This window comes from Fonsecaea nubica (genome assembly GCF_001646965.1).
Source record: "Fonsecaea nubica strain CBS 269.64 chromosome Unknown Scaff155, whole genome shotgun sequence".
NCBI classification, from domain to species: Eukaryota; Fungi; Ascomycota; class Eurotiomycetes; order Chaetothyriales; family Herpotrichiellaceae; genus Fonsecaea; species Fonsecaea nubica.
This window is the reverse complement of record NW_019173828.1, coordinates 3,249-19,607: the sequence shown is the minus strand read 5'-3', so window position 1 is coordinate 19,607 and position 16,359 is coordinate 3,249. Positions and strand designations below refer to the sequence as shown.

Genomic DNA, 16,359 nt, shown 5'->3' with positions numbered 1-16,359 from the left:
TCAAGGAACGAGAAAACTCACTTCCTACATGTCACCGCAATGGGAACTTTACTTCAAGGCGCAGCTCATTCCAAGAAAGTGCGGCTTGCAGCGAGGATAGAAACATTTTGTTTTTTTCCAGGGGAAAAAAACCCTATCGAGCAACCAGACACGAAGCGGAAAAAACAAGTTTTGCAACACGACCACAGGTCACAGGCTGAGCAGCACATTGATCTTGATCAGTCTCATCGTCGGTGATGGCCCAGATTGGGAACCCAGCAAATCAAACCCGTCCCAACTGGACAAAAACAACAAAGTTTCAATACCGACAAGGGGGAAAATTAGAGGAACCATGGCATGGCATGGGGGAATGAATCCAGAGGGGAAAAAACCCACGCAAGGAATGCTTCGTGTGTTTATTATTCTACACACAACACGCTCGCAGAGGGGGTATTTTGTATATTGTTTTTCTCCATAGGCTGCATGATGCATGTCAAATAAATCAAGTCCTCTCTCTCGTATCCAGTCCCAAGGGCGTGCACGGCACGGCACCGCATTCCCATGTATGTCCATGTCCCGTGTCCATATCCATGTATTCGTTGCACGTCCCATCTCCACTGACCTGACCCGTCACTTTCAACCTCCTATCAGGGCCTCTGGGAAAGGGAACACTTCAAGTCCAATCAACTGGGCATGAGCGGCTTATACCTCTCCAACCTGCTCGCGCCGGGTCCGTCATCATCGTCCATGAGGTCTCCGTTCGCGTTGGCATCCGTGTTGGCATCAAGGTCGGGTCTTTTCCTCGTGGGCAAAGCCGGGCCGTTGCCGTTGCCGTTACTACCAGTACTACCGATACTGCCGCGGGCAGTGTCCCTCCTCGGGGGCAGTGGTGGTGCAGGAGGATCGTTCGCGCCGTCATGGCGCAGGGTCTGCTGATGCTGCAGTTTCGAGACCCTCATTGGTGGCGGCGGTGGCGGTAGTCTCGCGCTGGGCGCCGAGGCGAGAGAATCAGCCGCGCTCACGAACGAGGCGGTCGAACTCGCCGTCTCCTGACGCCGGGGTAGTGGAGGAGGACGCTCGTCATAGTCACCAGGCGCGGCGGGACCGTCTGGTCGGGAAACGCTCGCCAGTCGTGGCATGACCGGGGCGGGGAGAGGGCTCAGTTGCGGAACCGCGACCTGGCTGGATGAGGTGGTGAGAGCCGACGGCTTGGTGGGTTTGGGTGGCGGCCGTTTCTTGGGGAATCCCGCCGCCGACGAGGACCGTGCTGGGATATTGGCTAGATCGCTCGCCGACGACATGGCCGACCGTATAGGAGAGGTCGTGGCGCTGGAAGCCCTGTTCCGAGAAGCCAAACCGCCGCGTGGTGTAGGGGGCGTCGGACGTCGAAGGGCCTTCATCTCCGCCGCCGCGGTGGAAGGCGTTGTAGCTCGTTCTCCCTCCCAGGGAGGCGGAACCATTCTCTTCACCGTTCTCGGTGGCGGTGGTTCTGGCTTCCTGCTTCCCAGTCTGTTGCCTTGCTTGTTGTTGTCCATGATCGGTGGTCGCTCGACCTCGACCCAGTCGTCCTCCCCGCCCTCCCCGCCCTCCCTCCATGGGTTACCTTCGCGATTACCGCTCAACATCATGCCTTCCTTTGGTGGCCGAATTGTGCTTCTCGCAGCTCTGTTCCCATCCAACCACCACTTTCGTTTGTCGCTGCTAGCCGGAGGAAGCCCTTCCTGGATGCTCTCGTATCCCATGAGACTCTCCATGACACTGTCGGTCTCGTCATCGGTTTCCAAGTCATCCAGCCCTTCTGTGGAATCTCCGGCTTTGCTTTTCATTTCTTTCGCCCTCTTCGAATATAGCTTTTTGGTCAATGTATCCTTCTTCTCCTTGTCTACCACCCGGATCCCCACGTCAAATATGGCGTATACGGGCCTGTGATCACTGAACCTCAGGCCCATGACGCTGTCATATTCCAACTGCTTCATCTGCGAGCCAAGAACCTCTCCAGCCTGGACCACATTGCGGGTGTGGTTGACCTTCCAGAGAATCCGGTCGGTCCAAGCAGGTATGCGCTGCTTGTCACTCGAGTCGAACTCGTCTTTGCCAATGTCGTACTTGTATGTGGGCAGAAATTTTACCCGTCCTTCGCGATAATAGTTGAAGCAATTCCCCACCACCATTTGAATGTTTAGTTGGTCGTTCTCGTAAAGCTTGCCCAATGCCTCTTCCCTGATCTTTTCCGAACCAATCATCGCTTCGTTGACGAGGGCTTTGACTCGCTCGTAACCCAGACCGATTCGATAGTTGAAGTCCCCAGCCCAGACGATGATCTCGTGGTCTTCGATGCTTCGGTTGCGCTGGAACCTCAGGCCAGAGGTGATGGTGTTGTAATCTCGATTTCGCTCCTCGTAGTTGGCGAACCCGGCGGCCAAGTGGGCAGTGACAAAACACACCGACGTGCTTTCAATATCCATCCTGATGGCGACGGCACCTTTGTTCCCGGCAATCCCGCTCATGCCCGTTTTCTTGATGGCACCCTCCACATTCTTGATTCGACCCAGAATGCTTGCACGGACAAAGACCATCAATGCAGCTCCCACCAATTGGCCGCTCCTCAAAAGAACATATTCATCCCCTTTTGTGGGTACACCCTCAAATTTCTCGTCGGGGCCATGGCCATTGAGGCAGTTTCTGACTGCCCTTTCCCACAGCATCCGACGATTAGGGTCTGTGCTCATGATTTGCTGCGGGCTCAGCTCGACTATCTCCTGAAACCCAACCACCACGATATCCAGATTTTTTCCGCGGACATCCAACCAAGGTGTCAAGTCCTCATGAATTCCTGTCGTCTTGCCATTCAGGTTGAATGTTCCCATCCCGAGCCTGAGCTGATCTCGGGACTCAAACTCGGCCCTTCGTCTGACAACTTCTGCAACCACCCAGTCGTTGATAGGGTCGAAGAGGTCGACACTCGTCTGTCCAACCAACCTGCCGAGTAATAGGTCGACAGTGTTTTGCCTGTTCTTGTCCTCGAAGTGATTGACATAGAGGCGAGTAGCACTCTTCCGGGCATCCGCCAGAGCACCCGCCAAACTCATCTTGCCGTGCCTTGTGAATGAACTCTTCAACGCTCCAGTCCCGGCATATATTCTCGACAAAACATCTCCATTGTCGGCCCATAATGCAGAATGGCGCATCCAAAAGTCAGAATTGCCTCGCTCATCGCGGTGCGACAGAAACAGCTCCAATGCCATTTGGCTTATTAGGCCCTGGATCAAATTCGTCCGATCCAAGCAGTCCAGACAATTGACACGGAAGACGCCGTTCTGCTGCATAATGACAATGGGCCTTCGGACAAGCTTCCGTCTACCCTGCTCGACGGCGACCTCCTCGATCTCCTCTGAGAGAAAGTAAACAAACGACTCTGCGCTTGCGTCCAAATAAGGTCGAATCGCTTTTGCCGCTTCGTATCCTGTAGGTCCACGGGTCCGTTCATGAAAATCGAATTCCGTCTCGTGGAGCAGATGGTGTTCCTCTACTTCGCCTTCCTCGTGTCGTCGCAGTGGGCTTCGACCCACATGATAGCGGTACCTCTCTGTCAGTTCGACCTCACCCGGTTTTGATGCGCTAAGCAAATTCACAATGTGAACTGCACCATACGTTCTCTCCAAGGTTGCGAAATGCTTGTCGAACGCAGGCTGCGTGGCCTCCGGCGAGCGAGTTATCTGGATCTTTTGTTGGCCAGGTATCAAACTGCTCGAGCTTTCCCAGAATATCGGTATGCTGCCTCGCACTTGGGTGTATGAGAAGCAGAGGCCAGTGGGAGACCAGAAGACTGTCTCGGTCTCGACAAAATTGGCAACATTACCATCATCGTCAATGCCTCGAGAATTGAACCGTGTTCCAGCCCTTCGAGAGGACAACCTCGAGATGATGGTCAGGGTCGTAGGTGGACCAGGGACAGTTCCCCGGATTGGGGAGGAAGAAGCTGGGATCGGTAGACTTTTGACAAAGCCTCGAATTACAGAAGTGAGGAGGCCAGAACGGTCAAGGGCATTTCGTTCGAGGTCGGTAAGCCTGCTCCTAAATTTAACCAGCGGATCAATCATGTAAGAGTTCCAAAGGAGACCTTCGTCGAGACCGGAAATGTCAACGGTGTTTTCTGCCTCGGCACTGGAAGTTGTCAGCTCACTGTTCTTGACGAGTGACGGCAACCTACCGATCCTGTAGTCGTCGTGTAAGATCAAAATCAGCGCTGTAGTAGAAGTTTCCGTTGCTTAGGAGCTTCTTCAGCGCGTGAAAGGGATGCTCGGAGACATCGTCTCCTTGAGTGTAATCGACATCGTCCGACTGGAAGACTTGCCCAGGGTATGGGTTAGGATAGGGCCCATGGGCATGGTCGTAGTCTGCACGGTTGAGGCAGTCTGGTCGGTCATCAGCACGACTTCTCTGCAACGGGGCCAGACCGACTTACAAAACTCCACGGCGAAGATCTTCTGGACGGTCTCGCCTGGCCTTACAGTGGCCACCTCTTCCGAGCCTGTGATCACGCAAAGGAAGACATCGTTATTCAGGGTGATAAGGCCCAAGGTGCCCTTTGCGGTGGTGACAGGATGAAAATGCTCGAGGTTGATGAGAGACTTGTCTCCAAACTCGACCATACATCTGGGTGTTACGTTGGATCGACTCGCGTTAGCCAGGGGGAGGCTAGTCGAGCTCGAGATTGAGGCTCTGCCACTTTCCGGTGCAGCGTGGGAATGGCGAAATACTAGGACGTGCTCCTCGGTTGCAAGGGCTACTGTCCGATGAGGGTAATCATGGATCAACACCCTGGTTGACATTGTGTCGATGGTCACCGGATGGGGCGCAATCGGTTCCGCATCGCCAGGCTCGTCAGCGGCGTCTATTTGAAGACAGGCCTAAGCCGGTATGAGCACCTCGACCCAGAGACCATTGACTTATTGCGGTATGCAGTCGCGTGCTAGAGATCTGGGAATTGGCGACTCTGGTGAGGCTCCGTGGCATATACCAGTCCGTCTTATAAGCCGCTCGACGATGTTATCTTGTCGGATATAAGACTTGTCATGGAGGTATACCTGGGCAAGGTAGGATGGTCGCTTTCTTGGGGGGTTGACAAAATGTCGATGGATCAATGAAAGCTGAAGATGAGGTTGTCCTGCGGCTGCACGTGACTTGCCGCTTAGTGAGATTTCTCGATACACGACGACGGAACATACAAGACTCGATCCAGCACGACAGACGTAGCAGACTAGAGCAAAAATGGTCTTTGACAGGCTCTATTTTATTCATCATGTTGCTACACAGCCTTTTTATCTCCAAGGCAATGAGCAACATTGCCAGCTAAGCCGACCAACCTGAAATGAAAATGGGTATCATATATGAAACCCCAGGCAAGCAGAACGCCATTCAAAACCTCAGTATGCAACATGGTGGCAGTGTCCTTGAGCCGATATCCAAGCGATATATTTCGCCACTCCATCGAGAGCCGTTTGTTCGGCATCAGAGTGCTGACTCCCACATGTATTTTGAACAACACCCGCTAAATCCACAGATCGTAAAGTCGTAACCATGACAAAAGAAATTCATCCACGTGTCGCGTCCCCTGAGGCATGAAAAACCAATCCCGAATTCTCGAGAGGATAAAGCCATGCCTCCTGAAGTGGCCTATGCCAGCGGTTCTCTCGTCCGTCGACCATCAAGGGTTGTCGTAGATTGGAAGGTTGCCGTAGAAAACCAGAAAGATGTAGTTGGCGTAAAGTGTATCGTACCGAAATAGTCGAGGAATGGACAGTGCCACCCAATTTTCGTCTTGTCGCTGTTTTCTCACGATCATCGTCCGGATCAGACGCTGGCCAATCTACCCCAACCCGTCCTGTCAACATCAAGAGAGCCGCTCACATAACGATGCATGCACTGTCGTCAGTGGCACCGTGCTGAGATTTAGCGGCCACATCAGGCTTTTTATCACCTTTTAAAGGCCGCGACGGCCGACCCCCTGCCCCTCCCAGCATCCAGGCCGCGATGCCTCCGGTCGGTTTCTTCTTCTTGGGGCCTATAGCTCATGGTTAGCACTCAAACATTCCCCCGTCAGGTTTTCTCGTAGCCCATGTCCCGTACCTTTTCTCTCCTTCTTTGGGTTGATGATTTCATCCAAATTTATAATCGTGTCTTCTAAGATCTCTGGAGGCGGCGGTGGTAGCGGTTCCTCTATGATCTCCTTGGGCTCCGGAATGGGCCACAGCATCATTGTGATGTGCATGTCTGGCTCAATGGTGGATTCCCAATAGTTGGGCATGATGATCTCCTTGTCAGGCCCGATCAGGTCGTAACGGCCGGCAGACACATGTTCTGCCAGGTTTTCGATGTGTGCAAATGCTTGGACGATCAGATTTTCCATATCCTGCCAATAGTCAGCTCTCCGTCACCTTGATGATGGTCTAACCAACTTACCCTCCACTTGCAGCATCGATCCCAGGGGAAATTGTAATTGCGCCCGATCGCATCTTTGAATCTAACAGGAGCCTTTTTCTCCGGCCCTCTCGCAGCGGCGGCTTTCTTTTCCGCCTCTTCAGCCTCTGCCTTTGCTTTGGCGGCTGCTTCTTCAGCCTCCTTGAGCTTCGCTTCGGCTTCTTCCTTTACCCTTTTTGCCTCCTCTCTAGCAGCCGCCGCAGCCTCTGCGGCCTCCTTTTCGATGGCGCTCTTCGCAGCCGCTGCAGCGTCATCGGCAATCTTCTTCTCGGCTGCGGCCTTTTCTGCTCTCGCAGCTGCCTCTTCCGCAGCCGCCTTCAGAGCCGCCTCAGCAGCCTCTTTGCGAATCTGCTGCTCTCTCGCAGCCTGTTCCGCAGCCGCTCGGACCTGCTCCTCGTAAGCCCGAATTGCTTCCTGTCTCGCTTCTTCTCGGATTCGTTTCTCTGCGGCCCTGCGTTCGGCCTCGGCCGCGGCTTCGGCGCGCGCCTTCGCCTCTGCTGCCCGCACAGCTTCCTCTCGAATCCGCCGCTCTTCTTCCATACGTGCAGCTGCGGCTGTGGCTTCTGCCCGGGCCTTTTCAGCTGCCTGAAGCAAAGCCTGTTCTCGAATTCGTTTCTCTTCTTCCGCACGTAGGGCATCTTGCCGTGCTTTCTCTTCGGCCTGACGTATTGCATCTAGTCGAGCCTTCTCTTCGGCTTGGCGAACTTTTTCCTCCGCCTGGACCAGGGCATCCTGTCGTGCCCTCTCATCTTGTCGCGCTTTTTCCTCGGCCTGTCGGGCCTTCTCCTCAGCTTGTCGAACTTTCTCTTCGACCTGCCTCAGTGCCTGAAGACGACTTTCTTGCTCCGCAATTGAGGCTGCTTCCGCATCTTTGGCAAGCTGATCTTCTTTCATCAAATCCTTGAGACGTCTGACAAGGTCATCGTCATTCTTCGTTTCGAGCTTTTCAGCAGATGCACTTGCGGAAACTGGCTGTGGGGAAGGTGCCATTGGCGGAGCATAGTATGGGTAGGGCATTTGTTGAGGGTACTGCATGTAGTGTGGCGGGTACTGCTGGCCACCAAAGGGAGGAGGATATTGAGGAGAATAGTAGCTGGCAGGCGGCGGTGGAGCACCATAGTTGACGATCGTCGCAGGGCCATAAGGGGATGACGTGTACGGACCGCTGACTTGAGAAGGAGCATGGTGACTAAAGCCTCCTGGGTACGCCGTATGAGGAGGATATGGCACGGGCTGGCTCTGGGGGTAGGTAGGGGGGTATGGCATAGCCATTGGTTGTGGTTGAAGTGCAATCACTTGATTTGCGGGATGTGGCACAGGAGGATATGGGTATGAAGCTGACGAACTGCTTTGAGTATACCCGTTGGGCCCATAGTATGATTGAGGACGAGGCATGTGAGAGCCCAGGTCTGGCCTGGCAAGGAACTCCTCGGTCGAGTCCCCGCTCTCTGTCGGGGATGTGTCTTGCAATGCTCGGGTGCGACTGCGAGCAGGCTCACGAATAGCCTGCTGACGGTGTACCGCCTGTCGTCTTGCTGAATTAGATCGAGACTCGTATTGTGGTACTCTTTCGTGGTGATCTATTCTCGAGGCAGAATCCGAGCCATCGGGCTCCGGAATTTCGTTCGGATATAGCACTTGGACAAAATCACCGTGGTGTGAGGAGCCACTCTGACTTTGTGTCGGCTGAATGACTGAATATTGGGGGGAGACGCCCGCTGAGACCTGGACACCGGTTTCGTGGAGCTCGTCGTCTTGCGAGCCGGGGGAAGGAGAGCGAGAGATGTGGGTAATGTCAATGTGTGTATGACTGTGACGACCTGAAGACCTAACAGCAGGAGAGTTAGCTCTGGTGGGCAAAAGTGTCGGTGTAATAACCCACCCCATGAGAGACTGAGTGAGGTCAAGGAATTACCGCGTTCAACCTACCCCAGAGGGAAGGCTGAACGAGATAGCCTTGAGGGTTATGTTAGTGTCAAGGGATGTGCTAACCGGACCAAAGAGGGCTGACTTCAGGCAGTAGGACCGTCCAAATGGGCCAGATCCAGTGTATGAATTATTTTTTTTGAAACCAGTATCCTTCAGCGCCAAATGTGGTCGAAGAAATTCAAAAGGGCCTGGCAGAGGGGCGTGATGACCTCCCGCAGGTGTGCCACCGGTAGCGTCTCGCTGTCGTGAAGGGGCGTCGTGGGAATTCCCGACCAGGTGGATCCGAGGCCGTGGGGAGGGAAGGGTCGAAGGGTCGGGCCAGAGGCAGAACAGGTTGCATATGCGAGGAGCCGAAGGGGGGGATGCCGATCAGGCGACGGAGAGGGAAAGAGAATTACAACGTAGTTCAATGGCAGAAATGCAAGGTGGCGACGGGTATGAATGTGGTGGAAGTTTGTGAATGTCGAGAGAGGAAAAGGAGGAGGAGGAGCAGGTTGGCAAGGTGACAATTGTACGGGTAGCGAGATGAGACGGTGAGTATGGCTGCCCAGATTGCAAATGTGTGTGAGGCGCGTGGACAGGTTGTTGACGCCAATGTGGTTGTTTGGCGTGATTGTGTGTTGACTTTTGACGGGGGATCAAGATTCTGGATGCTGGGATCCGCCCAAGGAGTCGAGATGGCCAAAAAAAGGGGGCGCGGGGGGTAAATGAAATTGGTGACTGATGCCCAATTGCTCACCCACTCAATGGAATCCCCCCCTAATTCGCCGGGTGCAGGCGCTCTGCGGGCGCTGCGGGCAATGGGTAGTGGGCAGTGGGCAGCAAACAGTAGGCTGCGGGCTGCGGGCTGTGGGCGCAGTCTATTTGGTAGTAGTGGGGCTTAGCGGCCTGGGTGCCCAGTCTGACTCCTCCCTTGCCCTCTGTCTTCCAGGCCACCAATTCTTTTGCTGCAAGGCACCAACCCACGTCAATGAGAAGAAATCTTGTCCCCAGTATGCAAGGATGCAAGAATGAATATTCAATCCACGCTTCAGTCAATGCACGTCAGTCCACTGAGGGTCTGGGACGGTGTTGTCGTGGTTGCTAGTTGATGGTGTGTGTCAACAAGAGGCGTCTCTGACCACCAGCACCACCACCACCGTTTTGCAATGAATGAAGATGTGTGTCTCCCCAGGACAACTTGGTCCTTGGTGACGCTGACCCTTGCCCAGAGGTTAGGTCCAAATAGACCTCGAAACGGTTATATCAATTCCACCCAAAGTCTTGTACAGACAGTTGTTTCATACAATTTCGTTTTTTGTTCCCCGTTTATCGTGAACTTTTTGGTGCGGCTTTTCGCCCCGGAGGATCTGATTCCGCAAGATCGAACCGCAGGGCCCGTCGATGGATACGGCGGTGCAAAGGGAAGACTAGAAAAGATTGAGCCTCCCGCAAGAATCTGAAATGGGAGAATGCAAGATGTGAGTTGGCGACAGGAGAGCGTCGCCACAACAACCCGCAGCTTGTCCAAAAGGTACTCAGGTGACGCAGTGTGGTACAGAAAATTCTCTCCTGGTTGCAAGCGATCTGTAAGGGATTGGATCTAGTAGTGTTAAGCGCTTCTTGCGCGCTGTCTTTCTTCGATCGCGATTGGATTTGTGATTCTGAGACATTGAGGGCTCCGTGGAAGGAGACGTCAAAGAGGCTGTGAGCCTGGTATTATTAATGGCAAAAATGGGAGTGACAAAAGTGCACGCAAATCGTATGCAATGGGTCTACATTTGGGTTGATATCAAGAAAGATGGCCATCCACCCCCCCCCTTGACCGGTCATGGCATTCTCAGTCTATATATCAGAAACCGAAACAACCCGGTTTCAAGATTGCCACCGGGACACCCAACTCTCCGTAACGCAGGGCGGATTAGCCTGATATTCACCCTCGCCTTGGGTGTCGGAGGACTGATGATACCCGTTCCATTTGGTGCTTCTCCCAACAAAAACCTCAACTCGGGTGCGGCCTGAAGGTGGGATTCTTGACTTGACCTCGTGGTTGTTAGTTTGTCGGAAAGACGAGGCTCCAGTGACTCTAAATTAGACGTGATGGGCAGAAACGACCCACGGCCGCTGACAGGGTAAGAGCCTCATTCGCTGGTGGTTGGGTGTCGCGACAATCGAGGCATCCTCAGAAATGCTGCCACGTTGGCTTGCGCCGAAATGCTGCCCAACTTTCCACCTTCCAGCAGCACGCTAGTGGAAACGCCTGCATCTGACATGATCTTCGCCAAACCATGGGTTCTGCCACGGTCCATTCGGTTCTCTGCAGGAACTTTCGCCTGGTCCACCTCTGGTGCCAAAAGGCACTGACATCCGTACGCAGGTGGCTTTCTCAATGCGCTTTCATTCGGAGTAACGACATGACTTGGGCTGCTTTCTGGTTCGATGCCCCAGGAGATTTGCGGAATGGTTCAGCCTTTGGATCTGTTCAACAATTCCTGGGCTGCAATGAGTTCGGACTGATCGGTCCCGGAGGATCGTCGGCCGCTGCGGTCCTTGATGATAGCTTGCAGTCTTGACGTGGCCAGCTGATTTAATTTCTGCACCTTGTCCGGGGTGATCGACGAGCTGGTGTTCCCCCGAGACGTCGTGTTCGTCAGCAAGACCTTGTCCGTGGCCAGTTTTAGCCCGTAAAACCCACGCAGATAGTCGTCGCAAAGTTCAATGCTTCGACTGAATCGTCGGATTGCCTGCGATAGGTGTTTGTCGACTTCGGAACTCTCCGTTGACGACATGGCAGCTAGATATTCGAGCTCTCCCAGTCGTGCATGAAGATTCCATGCAGTGGGTGCAATGATTACAGTTTCCTCGAGGCAAAAGATAGCTTGTGGCAGGCAACCCTGTGAGTGATAGAGGTCGCTCAATTCACACCAAGCTTCCATGTCGGTGGGAAAGGAATCCACGAATTCCACCAGGTCTTTGATGGCATCTTGCGGCCTTCCCAAGCTTCTCATGAGCGCTATCCGTCGTTTGTGAATGGGGACATTCATGGGGTTCTCCATGAGTATTTTGGCATAGTCTTCTAATATCTTTCGCAGTGCTGCTTCATCTGGTGCCGTGGCTTCCTGATAAAGCCCTCTCAAAGCCATAACTCTTTCATTGGTTGAACCGAATCTCTGACTTAATCGTTCCACACATAGAAAGGCGGACTTATCGTCCCCGGTTCGTAGGCACGCATAGAGGAGTTGTTCAAGCTCGTCCCATAGTTCAACAGAATCCGCCTTGTTGAACATTGATGCAGGAAAGGTCGTACTGATCGATGACGACTTTGCAAGGATCGAGGAAGCCTGCTGTGCCATGCGGAGAGCGGAGGCAGGATCGGAAGAAGGGGTTCGACTTGCGACTGTCGCCATTGCTGCCTGATTCTTTGACAGATTCGACCAGGGCTGGGCTTGGAGGAGGATGTAGACTGCGCAGGACTAAATAGGTTTTTCGAGGAATCACTAAAGGATTCGTGCTGAGTAAGGAGTGGACAAAATGAGGCTGTCAATGGATCACAGGGTAAATTGGAGAACACACTGGACAGGATCAAGTCTGGAGAGCCACTGCAAAGTCACGTAGTAGCTCCTCGTTTATCACATTCGACGCAGTGAGCGCCTTGTAAAGCCGTCGAGCGGTGCACGCCGTTTCTTCGGAATAATTGGCCTTGGCATTAAGGCGGAGCAGTTGACACCACACGAAGAGGTCCTCAGCGTCGTTGCATCTCATCACATCATCGTCTCTCTCCCGTGGCCTTTTTAAAGCGTTTCGGTCACAGGCGAAATCAAAGCGCGAATGTTTGGGGCATGTGCTGAACCCTGAGGGATCGGGGCAGCGGCGCATCAAAACAGCATCTTCATTTTCTGTTCGCTCGAAGAAAGGACAACCCGAATCACAACCTCAACATCAGTGTCGCGTGAGAAATGAGGGTCCGCCAGATTCGAGGGGTAACACCGGCCGTTCAGCTCTCATGACATGCTGATAAGAACCTTTCAATATGTTTGAAAAGTCACTGGTCGACCTCATCCGAGGCCTGCGAGGCCACAAGGGAAATGAGGCGGAATACATTCAAGCCGCGCTCAAAGAATGTCGAAGCGAGATTCGTTCCCAGGACCTGGACCTCAAGGCCACGGCATTGCTCAAGCTCATTTACCTGGAAATGTTTGGATATGACATGACCTGGGCCGCCTTTAACGTCTTGGAAGTCATGGCCTCCCCGAAACCGGCGCAGAAACGAGTTGGCTATCTCGCTGCTGTCCAGAGCTTCCGACCCGAGACAGAGGTTTTGATGTTGGCTGAGAATCTACTTAAAAAGGATCTCACCTCTCCTTCAATACCAGTCCTAACACTGCCGTTGGTCACCCTTCCGCACATTGTGACTTCGTCCCTGGCACTCTCCATTCTCACGGAGCTTCTGCCACGATTGTCCCATTCACAACCAGCTGTGCGGAAGAAGACCATTGTCACGCTATACAGGCTGGCCCTGGTGTATCCTGAAACGCTGCGAGTTGCTTGGCCAAAGATCAAGGAACGTTTACTAGATGAACAGGAAGATAGCAGCGTTACTGCCGCTACGGTCAACGTCGTATGTGAGCTCGGATGGCGGAGACCCCAGGATTTTCTGCCTTTAGCCCCCAGGCTGTTCGACCTTCTACTGGCCCAGAAGAACAACTGGATGGGTATCAAAATCATCAAACTGTTTGCAGTCCTGACTCCTCTCGAACCAAGATTGGTTAAGAAGTTAGTCCGACCCCTCACCAAACTGATTCAAGAGACAACGGCAATGTCGTTACTTTACGAATGCATCAGCGGAATTATTCAAGGAGGAATCCTGGATGGCGGTGAAAGCGGCGTCGACGTGGAAGAAGTGGCCGATCTTTGCATTTCCAAACTCAGGGGAATGATTGTGTTGGACGGAGATCCCAATCTGAAATATGTTGCTCTACTGGCCTTCAACAAAATTGTGACCACCCATCCTACACTCGTTTCGATGCAACAAGACGTCATCATGGGATGCTTGGACGACCCTGACATTTCGATCAAAATGCAGGCATTGGAGTTGGTGTCGGGTATGGTCAGCAGCGACAACCTACAAGCCGTGGTCAATCGCCTTATAAAACAACTTGCAGGCTCAGCGGCAGCCACCGTGGGCGCCAATGGACACGCCGAAGAAGAACAGACAGATATGGAGCAGAGGCTGGTCCCGGATAAACGAGGATCGGAAAATGTCCCTTTGCCTGACGAATACCGCTACGAAATCATCAATCGAATTCTTGAAATGTGCTCTCATAACACTTATGCTAACATTACCGATTTCGAGTGGTATATCGAAATACTGGTTCATTTGGTCAGACACCTCCCGGCGGACAAGGATGCGAATTCGTCGAGAGCCACACTTGAGGATGACACCTCTCTGGGAGCTCGGGTCGGAAGTCAGCTTCGCGATATCACAGTCCGAGTCAAGGAACTCCGACCAGAAACGACAAAGGCAGCTGAAACTCTAGTCTTGCTGTCCAACAGGGCCATCGCCTACCCGAAACATGGCACCGGTCAGAGTCAGGTCATCAAATCGGCAGCATGGATTTGTGGCGAATTCGCCCTGTACTTGTCTAACCCATACGAGGTTCTCAATTCACTGATTCACGAATCATCTGGGCAATTTAGTCCCACGACCTTGGCAATCGTGGTCCAAGCAATCCCGAAAATCATTGCACGCATTGCTACGACGGCCGACCGTGAATGGAATGCCTCAAGGGGTGCGACAATGTCGCTTCTTCTTGCCAGAACTACCGAGTTCCTGGAGAAGCTCTCATCCCATCCCAACCTCGAAGTGCAAGAGAGAAGCGTCGAGTTCCTCGAACTTCTACGCCTAGCTTCAGAGGCGCTCTCTGCTCAGGACGGAGAGAGCCTCCAAGCACCGTTGCTGCTGACTTCTGCAGTTCCAACACTCTTCAGTGGTGCAGAACTCAATCCTGTATCGGCGGCAGCCCAGAAGAAAGTTCCTCCACCCGAAGATCTAGACCTCGATGCGCCCATAAATCCCGACTTGTCTACGATTCTACAGGATTCGCAGGTTGCGGATGTTGATGATCATGGGGATGATGTGTTCCAGTCTTTCTACCACGACCGTGAACCCGTACAGGCCATCACGTCGCTACAGCCGCAAACAGCAGCTGCTTACCTGGAATCTGCCGCTGCTTCGGAGACTGCACCGCTGTCATATCAAGCGGCACCCGAGTCACCCAACACTCTAGCCAGGCGAAAGGCCGAGAGGATGGCTCGGAACAAAGACGATCCATTCTACATTGCCCCGTCCGACGATACGGACCCTCAGTTCCACGACATCATCAGCAAGACTAACGGCGATGATGAACTCGACGTCGACTCGATCCCAATCATCGATCTACAAATCGATCGGACCCAGACAACGGCGGCGAGAGGAGAGACAGGAGAGGAGCGCAGACCGCGAAAAAAGAAACCGACCCGGCGGTTCGTCGTCGCCGCAGATGAGACCCTCGAAGCCTCCACCGCGACCACACCCACCTCACAGTCTTTTTCGAACACGAGCCCCTTTGCCGCCCTAAACCAGGCCCAGCGGACCCGTTCACTCAGTCCCAACGACCAACCGCGTACACACTCTCGACCAACCCGCACGCTCCTGTCGGTCGACTCGTCGACGCTCCAAAACCTGAGCCTCGAAGGCCCAGCAGAGACCGAGTCGGAGATCCTCCGCCGCGAAGCCGAGGAGTTGGAAATGGCGATTGCGCTGCGCGAGGTGGAGAAGAAGAGGCTCGAGATGCAGCGTGAAATTGAACGGCAGAGGACGGTGATGGGCGAGGGGGTGGACGCCGAGGGCACGGTCGTGAGGCGGAAAAAGAAGAAGAAGCCCAGGCCCAAGGTCAGAGTGGACTCGGGTGAGGAACGGATTCAGGTAGAGGCAGAAGACAACGATGGCGAAGAAGGGTCTGTCAAGAAGAAGAAAAAGAAGAAGCGGACGCCCAAGCTGGTCGAGGAAGGGACTGAGGCGAGGAACGAGGACGGAGAGGCTACAGAGATGGCAGGGGATGTGCAATCGTGATTGTGTTCTACTTTGCTGTAGGATGCTATAGCTTTGGGTGGTCTTGACCTTCGGCCTCGGGCATTATCAAGGTCACGGTCACTGGTCGGACGCATCACTGAGGATTCGGGACAGAGCGACTGATATAACGCGAGCGGGAGAGACGAGCATGATTGTATATGTTACAACGTCTACCGAGAAAGAGATCTTGATTGAACGGGCGAGCGAGCGTAGTGCTAGAGAGTAAAGCCAGCGACGACGACGATTTCGAGAGAAGTTGAGGGAGTGCACGGGACTGGGTCTTCTCCCCTCCTCCTCTTCCCAGAGGTGTGTTTGAGCCCCCTTCGCCGCTCTGTTTACTTCCACTATGTATGTATGTATGCACATTTGTTCAGAAAGCCAGTCGAGCAGAGCGGAGCACGGGACAGAATCTCAACAACTGGCCCACGGCTTCTCGCACACAAGTCACTGAATACACACCCGTCGTTTGTGGTCCGACACAGATGTCTCGTTTACTCTGACAACCGTCTGTCCAGCCATCACCCCTCTGAATCAAGAGGGGCAAGGGGCAGTGATGGCGACGGCGGTGGCAGCGACCGATGGTTGGGGGCGGTGTCTTGTTGCCGAACGTCTGTCCCTGTGGTCTGCGGATCGGATCCATCTCATCTGTGTCTGCCTTTTCTTGTTCGCCTCCTACTTGTACTTTATGTCATTTACGAGGACTTGTATGTCATTTTGTCCGCGAGGATAGCGTTCATAGCCACCCAGCCCCGCCTCACCAAACATGCCCGCGCCCCCTCCCGGCGAGGCGTTCTGACGGCTCTAGCAGTAGAGGTGTTTGCAAGGGCGTGCAGAGGGAATGTGAGCGGGTGGGCAGGCAGGTAGGTAGGTAGGTAAGGTAC

The 16,359-nt window shown here is 53.7% G+C and overlaps 4 protein-coding genes across 4 annotated transcripts; 1 reads left to right on the top strand and 3 right to left on the bottom strand.

Annotated features, from left to right (window-relative positions):
- Positions 1–662: 662 nt before the first annotated feature.
- AYO20_11440 (hypothetical protein) lies at positions 663–4,811 on the bottom strand (the record flags this gene model as incomplete). The annotated part of the gene is made up of 3 exons (XM_022649689.1): positions 663–4,143; positions 4,190–4,394; positions 4,445–4,811. 3 exons carry the CDS (start codon positions 4,809–4,811, stop codon positions 663–665), a joined length of 4,053 nt encoding a protein of 1,350 aa, XP_022494331.1.
- Positions 4,812–5,885: 1,074 nt separating this feature from the next.
- On the bottom strand, positions 5,886–8,346 carry AYO20_11439 (hypothetical protein; the record flags this gene model as incomplete). The annotated part of the gene is made up of 3 exons (XM_022649688.1): positions 5,886–6,043; positions 6,109–6,391; positions 6,442–8,346. 3 exons carry the CDS (start codon positions 8,344–8,346, stop codon positions 5,886–5,888), a joined length of 2,346 nt encoding a protein of 781 aa, XP_022494330.1.
- Positions 8,347–10,832: 2,486 nt separating this feature from the next.
- On the bottom strand, positions 10,833–11,774 carry AYO20_11438 (hypothetical protein; the record flags this gene model as incomplete). Its single annotated transcript, XM_022649687.1, has 1 exon — positions 10,833–11,774. The coding sequence occupies one exon, from the start codon at positions 11,772–11,774 to the stop codon at positions 10,833–10,835; it is 942 nt and encodes a 313-aa protein (XP_022494329.1).
- A 623-nt stretch (positions 11,775–12,397) lies between these two features.
- AYO20_11437 (hypothetical protein) lies at positions 12,398–15,478 on the top strand (the record flags this gene model as incomplete). The annotated part of the gene is made up of 1 exon (XM_022649686.1): positions 12,398–15,478. One exon carries the CDS (start codon positions 12,398–12,400, stop codon positions 15,476–15,478), a length of 3,081 nt encoding a protein of 1,026 aa, XP_022494328.1.
- Positions 15,479–16,359: the final 881 nt, after the last annotated feature.